This window comes from Oenanthe melanoleuca, chromosome 4, assembly GCF_029582105.1.
Source record: "Oenanthe melanoleuca isolate GR-GAL-2019-014 chromosome 4, OMel1.0, whole genome shotgun sequence".
Lineage (NCBI taxonomy): Eukaryota > Metazoa > Chordata > Aves > Passeriformes > Muscicapidae > Oenanthe > Oenanthe melanoleuca.
In genome coordinates, this window is record NC_079337.1 from 904,294 (window position 1) to 919,475 (window position 15,182).

Sequence of the window (15,182 nt, forward strand, 5' to 3'; positions counted from 1 at the left end):
TTTAATCTTTGACTTCAGATTCCAAGTAAAATGTGACTTGTTTTTTGTTGGTTGGAAATGATTTGGAGTATTTTTGTTTATTGAAATTCCATGGCCTTCAAGCCCAGGGCAGCATACAAGTTGTTTGAAGTACAGCTGTTTGCAAGTGGAAGATGCTCAGGAATCTGCCTGCCTTGTAGCATTCAGCTGCCAAACCAGGGAAAATCCTGGAAGACAGACCAGCCATCAAGAGTAAAAAAATACCCAAGTGTGCTTAGATCTCTCATTTGTGACAGATTATTCCTCACTTGCTTATTGCCATCCCTTTTTCCAGGGATAAGGAGACATGAAGAAACATGTCTGTTCATGTTCACAGCTACTTTCCTTTGGCAAATCTTTTGGAAATACAGGCTGGAGTATCTCAGACTAGAGATAATTGCACAGGCTTTAAACTCGGTTCAGGAAAAGCTTTAAAAATCTGTAGGAGTTGGGGCGTATGGGATCCAAGGAGTTTCAGGGCATTTTGATTTGCTTCAAATCCTTTTTTATTACCATTGTTTCATCAGTACTGAACTGCTAAGGCTTATTTCTTGTTCCTGTGCTGGTTCTAATGTACTATTTCAGCAGGATTTCCCCCAAGCTGGCAAGACAGAGTTCCTAAATGGAGACACTGATGGTGTTTTATCCCAGTGTACTGGAATAGCATTTTGGAGACAAATGCTTGGGTTGCTGCAGAGCGTCTGGTTGTAGAAATTTGGGGACATGGGCAACTCTTGCTGAGTTTGGGATTGGGACTGGGATTGTCCCCTTGGGCCTGGAGGTTTGTTCCAGTCCAAGCTGGGGGCTGTGCTGGAGGGGATGTCTGGTCATCCAGGACTTTCTGGGAGGGCAAGGCCCAGGGAAAGCAGAGCAAACCCTGGGGAGACGGAAGCGGCTCTGGCCGCGTGCCGCTCGGCGCAGATGGCAGCGGTGTCTTAGGCTGATTTAACTGTGACATTCCTGCTCCCCTGCCTTACTGCTCTTCCCACAGTAATTCCCTCCTTGCCATGAACTCCCCTGACCTGCTGTGCCTGCCCTTAGCACTGGCATTTCACTGTACTTGGCAGCACGATCAACTGGGCGTGATGGGCTGCAGCTGGACTCCATCCCCGTCACCTCTCCGCTGTGCAGCACTTCCCACAGGCTAATGCAGCCTCCTCAGCCCCAGTAATCCATAGTAAACAGGATTCCTCAAAGTTCAGCAACTCCAGAAATGGGTTCATGACTTGGGGCTTCCTGAGTAAAACACAGAGGGGAGGAGCACTGATTGAGAAGGGGACAGAAGTCAAGTGTCAATATAGTGTAAAATGAGAAAATCTAGAAATTCTTTTATATGCCTGGTTTGCTTCTCCCTGAAATTATCACTCACTTACTTCACCCTTACTTCATGGAGCATAGTCAAAGTTTATGCAAATGCTCCATTTATTTATTTTTGTTAGTTCTTATAAATTCTTCTAACATGGCCAGATTTGATCTAATGGTAGGTTTGCCTCATTTCCAAGCCCTTGTGTCTCCTCCTCTCTCTCCTGCCTACCTTCAGACACTGACTTTGAGCCTTAAAAATTAGGTGTTCTGGCCACTCTGCAGAATTGCTCACCCTCCAAGCTGAGCAGAGATGCAATGAATTCAGGCTGGCATCTGAGTGACCTGTGATGTCATCTTAGGTGCCTTCTAGGAAAGGAGGGCTTCCCTATGGGGCCTCTCGAGCAATCAGCTGGAGTAGCCCAGAACACCTGGGCTGTGAGCTTAACAACTACCCCAGGCTGGGCAGAATGTGTGTGTGGTATGTAGCCATGAGTGGAAAATATGGTGCTCAGAAGACTAAGGTTGTTATTAGTCTCTTTTTTCCTGTCTTAGATTGGAGACAGTATTTGAAGGTGAATTAAGAAACTTGACAGGCTAGTGTGGGTGAGGTGAGGAGAGCATCCTCGAGGAAGGGGTTTAGGAATAGGCAGCTGGAGAGAGCCTGCTGGGAGACTTTTCATAACAAGTCTCTGCTTTGATTGCCGCAACTTCAGACTTTTATTTATAGTTTATTTCTGATGTTGAAAAATCAATCTGTACAGCAAAGCACAGGTTTACATGTAATCCCTCCCTTTTAAGCAATGTATTTAGGGGCTGAAACTGCTGTTCCAGGTCAGTATGTGGTCAAAAATGGTCTGGAGCAAAGGGCTGGTGCTTGAGTGCTGCTCTGGTTATGTCTTTTGTATCTGTTATTTAATCACACCTTGTAGTCCTGGTGATGCATTTTCACAAAATACTGCTTTTAGGGCACTTGGGCAAAGAATTTCCTTTGTGGATTTTTCCCTCTTTGTTTCCAAAACAGCAGATGCTTCTTAAATTTTTTGATTCCTGGAGGCTCACAGCTTACAGTTTATAAAATAGCATCAGCTTATTAAAATTACTAAGTACAGCCCTTTTTTATAGTTTTAGTGATAAATCCCAGATTGTATAACTTGTGTGGACTCTTGATAGCACACATGAATTGGGCTCACATTCCTCATCCATGTCCTGCTTCCAGCTGTCACCTGTGGGAAGGTGTGTGTCCCAGGAGAATAAAGTGAACAGATACCAAAATAGGCAATTATCAAAATTCAGTCCTTGTAGCCTCTCTCAAAGTTCTCATTGATAGTGGAGTAGGTAGGGTGGAGGTACAGAAGCCATATTCAGCCATGGCTTTTTTATGTTCCATGTTTATTCAGTGTTGTACGTACTTGGATCTGGAATTCAGCCTGCAGGGCACATGGTCTGATGTTTGCAAAGGGGCAGTAAGCAGGACTGGAGAGAAAATACTGTGCCAGGTCATTGAGAAAAGGAGTTTGTCTGCTCTTTCCTCTTAGTTTTCTCTCAGGGTCACACTGCAACTCTAAACATGATGCTCCCATCCAGGCTTTGAAAGAGTCACAGAAAGAAGAGTCAGCTAGTTCCATCTCTGGCCCTGTGTTTCATCAGGAGCTTCCTGAAATGATGGATAAAGTGCAGCACTGTTGTTCCCATCAAAACAATCTTTGCTTTCACTTCTGTTTTAAATAGATGCTTAGTTTTCAGCGAGTGCTTCTGCTACTTGGCTGAGAACTTCAGTAAATTACAAGCATGCAACTCTAAATCAGCTTCCCTGCCTAATAAAAATCCCTTTGTCGTTTGACTTTCTTGGTTTATACGTCACCAAAGGTGTGAAACTACTTCTCCTTTTCCTTTAAGAGATTTTACCATAGTTGTTTGGTTTTTTTTTTTTCCTTTGTGCAAGGATGTATAACCAATTTGAAGCAGTGAGTTTGGTGGAAATATTACTAGCTTTGGTGCTTTCCAGCTTTTGATCCACGGAGTATTTCCATTCAGAGGGAGCTGCATCAGTGTTCTGTCCTCCTCTGACTTCTCTCTGAGGAGATGACTCTTGCTCACACATAGTTTGGGCTGAGTTTTCTGTTACCTTGGGAGAGTGGTGGTGCTGCAGCACTATTCTGGACTGTTGTGTGCAGGCAGCAGATAAATCAGTGTTTCTTTTGTGTGCCACAGTAGAAATGCTGACATCCAGATCATGAGGTCTTCATGTTTTGGCATTGTTTTATTCGCTTTATACTTTTGGAGCATTCAGCACTTGAATTTCCTCATTTCCCCTTCTCTGAAGGCTATCAGGTGTCCACACTCTTGGTTTTCCTTTCCACATTTTAGAGGAATCTATGACTGGTGTCATCCCATGACTTCTGGATCTGGGAGAGCACCACGTTTACTGCAGAACTGGCAACCTTTGCTGCCTCCTGTACCATTTCTCCATGAAATAGTTCCTAGCAAAGACCTGCTGTAACTGACACAGAGACGAAACTTGTGCTCAGTAAATATTTCTACAGAGATTTGCTGGGCCTGGGGAGGTGCTTGACTGCTCTGAGCATGTTCCATGCATACTTTTCACTCTGGAATAACTGATATTGTAAACCCACAGTTCCTTCTTTAAGGACAAAGCATTTGGCCTGCCAGCTCCATGCAGCAGTTGCTGTTAAAATGAATCCCAGTAGGTTTTCCAAGAACAAAAATTAGAGACGTATTTTTCCACATAAAATCAAAGTTTGTTTTTTCTCTGTGCTTTCGTGTAACTCTTAAGGGCTTACATTGAGTTTTCTTAGATTTTCTGAAAGGTGGAAAAAGAAAACCCAGCATCTGGATCAAAACCAAGCATGGGAAATTTCAGCATAAAGGAATTTTCTTACGGATGTTTATAGAGGAGGCTAAAAAACTTAATTCCAGTCCAGTGCAGTGACCCAGTAAATGCTGATATTCTCTTCTGTGCAAATTTGTCAGGATTTTGGTTAATTTGATGGCTCTCCCTAATACCTTTTGCTCCTTAAAGTGGTATCAATTAGTGTGTTGAGAGACTTCAGTTCCTCTGGGCAGATGATTTGCAGTATTTTAGTAGGAGTTTCTAAGTATTCTAAGTATTTACTTCTAAGAGCCTCCTAAGTGTTGCCCATGGTTTGGAAGAGGATATTAAACATTCCTACACTTTCATCCTGTTTCTGGATCTTCTGAACAAATAAGGCTTCTCTTGGTAGCTGCAGAAGACTTTTGTTTTGATTTAAAAATCTGGTGGTAGTAGTGATTGGTCACAAACTGGTGCTGGGTTAATTCATGTGGCTGTGAGACTTGAGTGGTGTGTTGTGTTTGAATCTTTCATATGATTCAAAAATGGGTTTAATCTTACTAAATAAATGCAATCTCACTTGTGGCATTGTGGTACTTAGTAAAAAAAAATCCCAATCCTCTGTGCTGCCTGTGTTAAACACCCTTCAAGGATGGAGCCTAAAATGATACAGGGACTCTTGCTTTAATTCTGAGGTGCATGGCCAGGATAAAACATGGGCTAGAACATGGATTTTATATCACACGGATCTTCCAAGAGGGAAAATGAGCTGTGGAATTTCTGCTTGCTCCTCTGGGAATCACTCCAAGGGTGCTGGAGCTGGAGGGCTGGTAAATGGGGATGTTTTACCCCAAAACCATGGTGTTTTCCCAAAGCCTAGACACCTCCATGGAGACTGGAGGCCCATCCATGGAGGAGGAGGAATTCCATCTGCAAATCTCCTCTGTAGGCACCCAGCAAGTGGATCAGTAACATCTGTTTCTCCAAAATGTGTGCAGTGCTGCAATATTACTTTTATCCAGCATTCCTCTAATGTGTAGTATTTTTTTATATGCCAAGTATGTCAAGGCCATAAATACTTTAACATGCAGAAGATGTGAAAGGAGGGAAGTTTGTCCCTTTGGATGCCTTTTCCCTTCCCTGTAAGAGGGACCTGTTGGAGTGTGTGACTTGGGATGAGGGCCTGGAGTGACAGGACAAGGGGGATTGCCTTCACCTGACAGAGGGCAGGTTAGAGGGGAAGGAATTCTTCACCACCCTGAGGATGGTGAGGCACTGGCATAAACTGAAGAGTGGCATCGTGGGCAGATTCAACACTTGAGAAGGAACCCAGAGAATCAGTTGATTCTTGCCAAAATATGGAACCCATGCAGCATGGGAAGTAATATCCAGCAAAGGAGCTGAAGGTGGAACCCCAGAGCTACAGAGACTTAGAATCAGTGTGCACCCACTGTGGCTCAGTTTTGGGGGAGGCTGGCAAAAGGAAATGTGCTGCAGGCAAAGCATACTTCTTTGCTTTTATTTTTCTTCCAATAAATCAAGCAGTGTTGGGTGCAGCTCCAAGAACTTTTTGCCTTTGGATTGGGAAGTGGAGCAGCAGGTAGGAGTGACGCAGGCTTTGCACAGTCACCGAGCTGAACCCACCTTAAGCCAACAGGGAGGGTGAAAGGTGGCAGTGTTTGGGGCTGAATCGGTGTTTTCAGAGGAGGCAGCACCTCTGTTATAAAAGCATGTTTCTATCCACTCCATAAGAAGTTTAGACTGGAGGGCTGTCTCCAGAAGCTGCCCCCTCCCCGCTCCACATCCCAGGTGTTTGTCTTGGCAGGAGGCAGTGTCTGCTCGGCCGGGGCTGGGATATTAACTTGAGGGAACACAGAGCTCTTGATGCTTTTCAATAGGGCTTCTATTTAGGTAGGGGCAGGATAGAGCTGTCAGCCACCTGCGATTGTCCAGCAGGAAAAAAGGAGGGATAAGTGGGGAGAGAGCCCTGGCCACGTTTTCCAGTTCCATTGATAGAATGGTGAGAAGAAAGTGTTTTCTGGGAGGCAGAGCCTTGTGTGGGTTTGACTGCTGAGTCCTTTGCAGCAGTCCAAGCATTGGTGCATGGAGAAATCAAGGATGATACCAAGTGAAACAGTGTGGGATGGCACAAGGAACTTCCTGACCTGAACTTCCCACGTGTCCCCAAGAGCCTTGGTAAGAGGTGTTGTTACAAACTGAATGATCAATGTGTGGCCCAAAGTGAGAATTAATCCAGGTATCCTGATTCTGACACTTGGAGTAGTTCTCATTTTCCATGTATATTCCAGATATGTATTTCTGCATTTAATTTTTAAGGTGTGAGGGGTGGTGATTCACTTAGTTTCCATAGAATGGAAATTTAGTCTCAGTGGCCTTAAGCTGAAGGATGAAAGGTTAGGATTAGTACTGGGAAGAAATTTTTCCCTGTGAGGCCCTGGCACAGGGTGCCCAGAGAAGCTCAGGCTGCCCCATGCCTGGTGGAAGCGTTTGTCCAGGTTGGACAGGCCTTGGAGCAACCTGGGATGGTGGGAGGTGTCCCTGCCCATGGCAGGGGATAGAACAAGTTGGTCTTCAAAGGCCCTGCAAACCCCAATCAGTCCATGATTCCATGATTCTGTGTGGGAAACAAGGGGAGTCGAGTCCCTGTGAAAAATACTAAGGATAACCACTGCATATAGCCTCCTGCTGCTGAGCAAGCTCCAACCTGCTTATTGATCTGCTTCCACTTATTGACAGTCTGCTCTGTTTGGTGATGGATGTGGAGCCTTGAACGTGATGTTCAGTTTCAACTTTTACAGCTTCTATCTCACCTATTTTAAGTCCTCCAAGTGAAGATCACAGCACATGGTGTTTCCAAATTAGTGTGCATGACAGGGGGATGTGCAGATCCTGAGAAAGATAAAGGATGTCTGTAATACAAATGAGGAGTCTCATGTAGAGAGATGCATGGAAGCTCTGTGCATCTTGCATTCCCACATTGTGTTGTGGATGTACTTAAAGCAGCTTTACAGATCTGATGTCTCACTGTTCAGAGCTGGTTTAGGAGAAATAGCTGCTCATTAACGCCTGGGTTCCCCAGGGTGTCACATCGGGCTTTGAAAAACTATTTCTTTGTAGTACAAAGGCACTAAGGGCAGTTTAAAAACATAACTTATAGCATTATCTCCTTTCTGAGAGGTTCTGTGCCTTACAAAAACACAAGGTGTTCACAATACAGATTCCAGCAGAGTTTGGGATGGGGACTGGGAGCAGAAGGTGAGAGCATCCTGTGACCTCGAGGTGTTGACCATGGTATGGTAGGATGGGTTTAACAGCCCCAGCCTTTGCCACTCTCTGGTGATCAGTTTTAGAAGCACTCAGTAATGACCATCAGTATGACTGCTGAACAAACTTCCTGACATTTTGAGGGTGGCCTTTCCAAAGCTCACCTGGGAATTAACTGCCTCACCCATACTGCAAACCGCTTTGACTTCCTAAAATACTTTTGGAAATCCCACCCATAATGCTTAATACTGAAGGTAAATGTGGCCATTAATGGACACTTCACAGCTCTCCATTGTGCTCCCTGAATGAAGGGCTCTTTCCTCTTTCCCTACAAACACCCCATGCATATTTATAGGGAATCATGTTCCCCCTTAAATACTGTTGATTTTGGCTCAGGAAGTGATTCCTTAGTTTAACCTGCCCTTGTAGGTTATTTTCTCAAGGCTTTATATTGTTTCTTATTCCCTTATGCTTGTCTGCATCTTTTACATTTTGGGGGAAAAAAAAAGAAAAGAAGTATGTTCCAGATTTGTCTTCATCCATGGATTGTCCAGTAAAGGATATAAGGTTTGGTGTTCTCTGGGAAGCCCTCCTAGGTGGGCTGCCTGGGCCACACTGGGTTTGGCCTTGCTCCCACTTACCTTTTATTATGAACTCCAGCAGCACTTGCTCTTGCATTCTCTAGCTCCAAAGAATTCCCTCTGTTCACTCTGCACCATTTCTTCTGGATCCAGGGGGATGGGAAGAACTGCAGGGATGAGAGGAATCAATGCTCTGGAGTCATTTAGACAGATACAGATACTGGGGTGCAAGGTAGATGCAGGTGAGGTGCTGATGGGACATTGGCCAGGTTCCTTCTGGGGCTATAAAAAAGGAGTTGATCCAGTTCCCTGAGCCTCGGGGCTGAGATGGTGCTGGAACAGGCTCGTTTGTTCCAGCTACTGTGCCCCAAAGGCTGCTTTTGGATTTTGGTGGTCCTGTTGTCTTCCCTTCTTCACAGAATCCCGAGGACAGCTCTGGAGAACTCCACAGTAGCACAGATTCTGACCTGCCTCCTCCAGTGGATGGAAATCTTGAATGTCATTAATTTAAAAGAAAAAAGTAGTAAAATTAATGGCATTCCAAGATTGGAGACTGCTTTCCTGGATTGCTCCATCAATGTGCTTTTGTGGAAAAAAAAAAATTTCCACTGCATACTTTTTTCTTGAAAATCCACCACAGCCTTTTCTCCAGGGAGCCTTGAAAAATACGTGCTCCGAGCACCTCCCTGGACATCTCTGGAGGGGGGAAGGAAGCACTGGGTTGGCACTACAGTTTTCAGGGAGGATTCACTTGAAAGTGTGAAACTGCTTCTGCCATTCGTTTGGAAAACTTCAAGCTCTTTTCAGAGGGGGGAATAAATGTATGGATCACAGTAGTATTCCAAGCGCTTTATGCTTCATCCCTCTTGGTATTTGTTTTTTGAGCCTCAGGCTGGGTCTTAGGCTCTAAAATGACATAATGGACGTGTTTTCTCCCTTCCTTCCAGGCTGGAATGATAAGAACTGATGAGGATGAGTACTTCATCGAGCCTCTGGAGAGAGGGAAGCAGATGGAAGAGGAGAAGGGCAGGATGCACATGGTGTACAGGCGGTCGGCGGTGGCGCAGCGTCCCAGCGCCCTGCTCCCCGACGTGCACACCCAAGGTACAGTACCCCTGGCAGAGCTGCTTGCAGATCTGTTCCAGCTGACTCCAGCCCACAGAGGCTTTTGGAAGAAGCTGTGCAACTCCTGTTTAAATTTGGGGTCCTGTTTCTTTCTGAGCAACAGTGAAATTGTGCCTGTTGATTGTTTTCCTCCTTCTGCTGGTTACAATGAAAGCAGTCTGAAGGCAGTTGTGTTGGTTGGAATTCCCCTCTGCCTTGAAGATAGTGTGGTTGGTCCATGTGAGAATAATTACCGTGTCTGAGAATGATTATCGTCACGTAGTTTAATCCATTTGCTTGTAAGTCTTTTTAATATTATGCAAATCCTCATGAGCCAAGGCATTGCATATTGAAGGTTGAGGCTTTGAGGCTCTGGGCTCAGGATGCCAGAGCAGCTCTGCACCCCTCTCTGCTCTGACTTCATTTCAGCATCTTTCAGCTTCTCATGTTCCTGTGTTTATGTTATGTTCACGTGTTGTTGAAACTGGAAAGAGTTTGGGAAATAAAAGAAGTACTTAGAATGCACAGAACTAGGGGTGCTTGGCTTTCAGTACCCCAACAAGGCTATTCCAATTTATCTCATGCATCTGGAGGGGTTTAGCCTGGAGAAGAGGAAGTTCAGGGAGACCTGATCTCCTTTCTCTGAAAGAAGATCAAAACTCCCTGAATGGAGGTTGTAGCCAGGTGGGATTCAGTCTCTTCTCCCAAGTAAAAAGTGACAGGTCAAGAGGACATGGCCTCAGGATGCAGCAGGGCAGGTTTGGAGTGGATATTAGGAAAAATTTCTTCGTGGAAAGGCTTGTCACGCTCCAACACAGGCTGCTCAGGGCTGTGGGGGAGTCACCATCCCTGGAGGAGTTTAAAAGTTATGTAGATGTGGCACTTGGGGACATGGGTTAGTGGTAGCCTTGGCAGTGCTGAGGGAAATAGCTGAACTTGATCTTGGAGGGCTTTTCCAGCTGTAGATTCCATGATCAAGGTTAAAGCAAGGTGCCCAGGCCTGTGGAGCCTGAGGAAATGTTTGCAGTGGTTGAGTTGTCTATGTATGAGCTGCATGTATGATGCCATGGAAATGTTCCTCTTTCTGCTCTGTCCTTGCTCCCCCGCACCGTGCTTGGACTCGAGGCAGAGATGCAGAGTATGGTCTGCTCACACTTTGGGAGTCCAGCCAGCACACCCAAGAATCCAAATTTTCAGTAACAGATGATGAATGACTCAACAAAACAGTCCTTAAGATAAAAAAGTATGTAGAATTGTTGTTGTCAATGAAGTTGTAACAAAACTGGAAACAGTGTGACAGCCTTTCTGGGCAGTGACACAGAACACACCGTGTCATGTTTTCTAAAAAATGTCGGTTTTCTAAGAGGAAGGCTTCCAGCTCTAGCTATGTGGCTGGAGCTTGCAGTCTGACAGGACATCTGGTATTCCTGCAGGATTTGACAGTGCTTGGGGATTGGTTGGACATGGCTCAAGCAATTGGGCAGAACGAGCGTAGGAGTTGTTGTAATGGAAAAGCTGCCATGCTGAGAGCAAGGTTTTAGCAGTGATCACAGTGCTGTCAGCATTGATTGGTTCTCATGGAAGTCAGCACACCTGCCCACTGCTTTTCCCCTGTTTGCTTTATGGCTGTCTCTGATGCAGCTTCACTGAGCTGTCCCAGGTGGAAACCAGAAATCAGGGGCTCTGGGGAAGATACTGGGATGCCCTAGGCTGCTGGGTAGTGTGGGTTCAGCCTTCCCACCCTGAAGCAGCACCCTGTGCTTATTCCTGTCTGTGGTATCCACGGCTCTGGATAGCCTCTCTAGGGAATGACAGTGGCAATTTGCATGTATTGTTTTCATAATCTCCTTTGTGTAGAGACTGGTTTCTTTAGAAGCCTTACCTGAGACACTCAAGAAATCTGATTGGAAATGCTGCCCCATTCCTGTGAGAAATTGTTCTCTGTGTCTGTGCACACCCAGTTTAGGCTTTGAAGGATTCCTTCATTAATTATTGCCTTTTTACACCTCTGTCTTGTCAGTCATTTTCCTGTGAGAAGGATCTCTTGCATACAAATGGACCCGAATATTTGGGGTTTGTTTTGATTGTAGATAGTTTTATATCTTTCATGCTTGGAAAATGCACTCACTCAGTGATATCAGAGAAGTGTGGGTAATATTCAATATTTTGACAGGCTCTTGGCAGGAATGACTACTTGTATGTCATGGGTAATCTGCTGATTCAAAGGATCTTGTTTTCCTGTATTCCTTGGAATGTGTCTTTCTTCTGCTAGATGAGGCAGTGCAGGGAAGCAGTAGGTCTTGACCACCAAACTTTAAAATCATTTTATTAACCCAAAATCCTACTTGATTCTTGTGATGTCCATTGGCAGGGTGTTTGCTGGTTTGAAGTGCTGAGCTCAGGGTGGTTCCTCTGGACACAGGAAACTCTTCCTCTTCTGTGGGGAGGAAAGCAAGGCCTCCCAAGGGAAATCCCAGCTATTGAAAAACTACTTAAATGTGGTAGGATGTGACACTAGACATTTGTTTTTAAACATCTGGGATGAGCATCTGGTTAGGTCTGCTCTGGGAATCACATCAGTGCAGGACAGTGTCTAGAGGTCTCCATGGGTGTAAATACACATGACAGTCTCCTGACAGCTTTTCCATGTCAGATTGCCCTGGGATGACATTTGTAAGCTCGACTTCCCCAGTCAGTTAAGTCTTGATCCTAAAGACACTGAACATCTGTGCTTCTCATTTGGGTTGAGTACTGCAGGTAGTCAGTGTTCATCTTGTGTTACTCCCAAGTAATGGCTCTTAAATCAAATACTACCCTTAAGGGCAGAAAGAAACAAAGGCTAAGTCTCCATGTTGGGGGTGAAGTGTCTGAGGGACAGAGAGCGAATGAGCTGTGCAGACAGAGCTGAAAAAATGTATGAGGCTGTCATGTTAAAACATTATTTAAATAGATCCTTCAGATTTTCTCACCAAAATAGATTTTACTCAGGAATGGAAGGAAATGCTGTCAGGACTGAGTTTGGGAGGTTTTGGAAGTATAACAATAATACTACTCTTTCTGGGTGGGATGAAAAGAAGCTGCTCCATGTTAATTAGCTGAGAACCATCACTGAAATGTGTAATCATTAACCTTATTCCTTGAAAGAGCTCAAGAGCAACAGAAACAGGCAAAGAACCTGTAGAATTTGTAATCAAATTTGCACCTAGGAGGCCTTCTGTGCAAGTTCTGCTGAATTTGGCTCAGGAGTGTGGTAAAATAAAACCCAAGCTACGTTTCAGAAACATAAAAGCCTGATCCAAATCTGATGGAGTCAGTGGGAACACTCAAACTGACATCAGTGGGATGATGAGGCAGGGTTTGGATCATATGCTGCTCAAGCTGATAACTGAGGATTCAATTTATTTTTCCTCCTGTTTGTTCCTTTGTCATTTTTTCTGTGCACTTTTGCATGGTAGAATGATGACAGCCAACCCTGAGCTTAGCAGTTTCACAGAGCAGTAACGTACTCAAGAGTTCTCCTGTTCCATCCTCCTCTTCACACCATAGTATTTTTAAATGACAACCTATTCACCCAGCAAGCACTTGAGATGAAAGTATTTTTGTAATTACTTCCTAACAGTGGGAAACAAGGAGTAGGAGCCTTTATCTCCCAGCTTCCTTTCAGGATTTTCATTTTCCCCAAAGAACCAAAGTGCTTGTGTGTCTGATGGGGTTGCCATGGCACTGGTGTCGAGTGTCTTTGTCCCAGGTGGGAAACATGTAGGAGGAAGAAATGATTTGGGAATTGCTCCTGGTTGCCTGGGAATGAAGCCCTGGAATAGAAGGTAGAAGAATGGGAAGACTATTGCCTGCTTGGGAGACCTCCCTCTGCACTTCCCCAGACACATCAGTGGTTCTCAGGGACCTTGTCATGCCGGAGGGTGTCTGAACTCGTTCTCAGCAGAGTTTCTCATGACCTGTGGAGGATATTTTTGATGCTGCACAGCCCACCACACAAGTTGGTGCATCAGAACAATGGGGAAGATGGAAATGATTTCTGTGAATTCGTTACAGCCCATTGTGTAACATCCTCTGTTCAGTGTGGACATTGCTGTATAATCACAGGATCCCAGCGTGGTCTGGGTTGGAAGGCACCTTAAGGATCATCTTGCTCCACCCCCTGCCATGGGCAGGGACACCTTCCACTACCCTACATTGCTTCAAGGCCCATCCAACCTGGTCTTGGACACTTCCAGAGATGGGGCAGCTTCTTTGGGCAACCTCTGCCAGGGCCTCACAACCCTCACAGAGAAGAATTTCTTCCTGGTATGTGGTCAGAAGTCTCCCTCCTGCTCTCTTGTGCAGAAAGGGCCACCAATAACTCGTACTGATGGCAATAACCTGCATTGTCTAAGGACAGCCTGCTCTTTGTCCAGTGCTTCTGGAGCTTTTGCTTTTAATTTAACCTTCTTCTCTTAAATTGAAACTTAAGTGGATTCTCTGAAGTTCTTCACTGAATATAGTTAGTGGGATTTGGCTTTTTTTTTTTTTTTTCAAGTAAAAATTTGCTTAAGAAAAGGGTAATCAAATACAACTAGAAGAGCACAGTGTGGTATAAAAGAAAAGGAATGTTGGTGATAGATGCATAGGAGGCAAAGGGAAACACAGACTTTATAGTGAAGAAAACCTTGAGCAGGAGTGAATCAGAAGGTTCTGTGAAGTGACTGATGTGCTCTGTCTGTGTTGGGGAGGTTGTGCCTGATGATGAGAGCAGGAACATCCATCTGCTTAAGTCATCTTCTATTCTTGGCAATAACAAAGGAAAATGATTTTTAAATAAAACCAAGAATAAAGGCTTCATTCCAACTGCAGGCACCCAGAGCCAGAGTAGTAAAACACACAGAAAAATCTGTATGAAGGGAAAATTGAAAAAATGGAGACAGGTCAGTACATTCAGCTTGTGGCCATTCCAAGGCTCACACTGTTTTCCAATAAAAACTCCCTGTGCCCCCAAATTGCATAGGAAGAAGAAAACTTTGAACAAACAGTGGTGCTAACGGACAGGAGAGGTGTTTCAATATTGTGTAAGCATCTGGTCCTATGTGCAGGAGCCTGGTTGGTTTGTAGATGACATTCCCAGAGTTATCTGGGAGAGACATGCCAAGGTGAGGATCACCCTTGGGTGGTCCATGTAGGACTGAGCTCCTGCTTGGATGTGAAGTGGCTCGTTTCTGCTGCTGAGGTTGATCAGAAAGTTGTGCAGGATAAAAGTGCTTTTCATGGGCCTGGGCACACGTACCAGGATGGCACTCTGTGAGAATAAGGGAATGAGAAGGAGAAGAGCTGCCTTAGCAGGGGGAGTTTCTGTGAATTAGAGGTCAGGAACCAGAGGAAATGAATCCTCCCACAGCTCGCGGGGGCTGAGGCTTGTTCATGTGTTTCGCATCCTACAAATTTAGGACTGAAATGAGAGCACTGAGAGACTGACTGGGAGCAAAGAGCCTTGTTTCATCAGTCTGTGTTCTACAGCAGGCTTTTGATGGGAAAATGAACTAAAATATAGCAGTTTGTGTCATAACAGAAAAGAGTAATTTCCATACCATATGATTCTTGCTGGACTTTCTCCTCCTCAGTTTTCTGCAGTTTTAGTGTTTTTCCCCTCTGTGAGACACCTGGTTTTTAATGGGATTCATGCTCAATAAATTTATAGGAAGATTCTAGAAATAGCTTAAGAATCTAAACTGAGGGAAATTTAATTCATCTATATCTTTGAAAATACCTGGATGAGATGTTGGCATCCGTGGTTTATGACAGAGGAGCAAAACGCATCTGGTGTGTTTTGAAGGAGAGCTTAGGATGCCATGCTCCTGCTTTTGGTGGGGTCCATAGGGGTTACTGTGGAGTAATTCTTGCTGTTCCCCATGTATTACACCAAGGTGTGCCAGAGCTCACTACACCCTTCCCTTTATCCCTACAAAACACTTATCTGATCTGTGGGATGACACAGAACTGGGCAGCTGGAGCTGACAGGAACGTAGATGGAAATTCCTAACGTGAGAACATCAGCCTCATACCTCACG

General features: G+C 44.8%; 1 protein-coding gene across 2 annotated transcripts in view; it reads left to right on the forward strand.

Annotated features, from left to right (window-relative positions):
- ADAMTS3 (ADAM metallopeptidase with thrombospondin type 1 motif 3) overlaps positions 1–15,182 on the forward strand; it is a 61,235-nt gene that overhangs the window by 17,503 nt on the left and 28,550 nt on the right. For both annotated transcript variants that reach the window (XM_056490517.1, XM_056490516.1), the window contains one exon: positions 8,967–9,123. In XM_056490517.1, the coding sequence (XP_056346492.1) occupies positions 8,967–9,123 (157 nt within the window). The remainder of the gene's footprint in view (positions 1–8,966; positions 9,124–15,182) is intronic.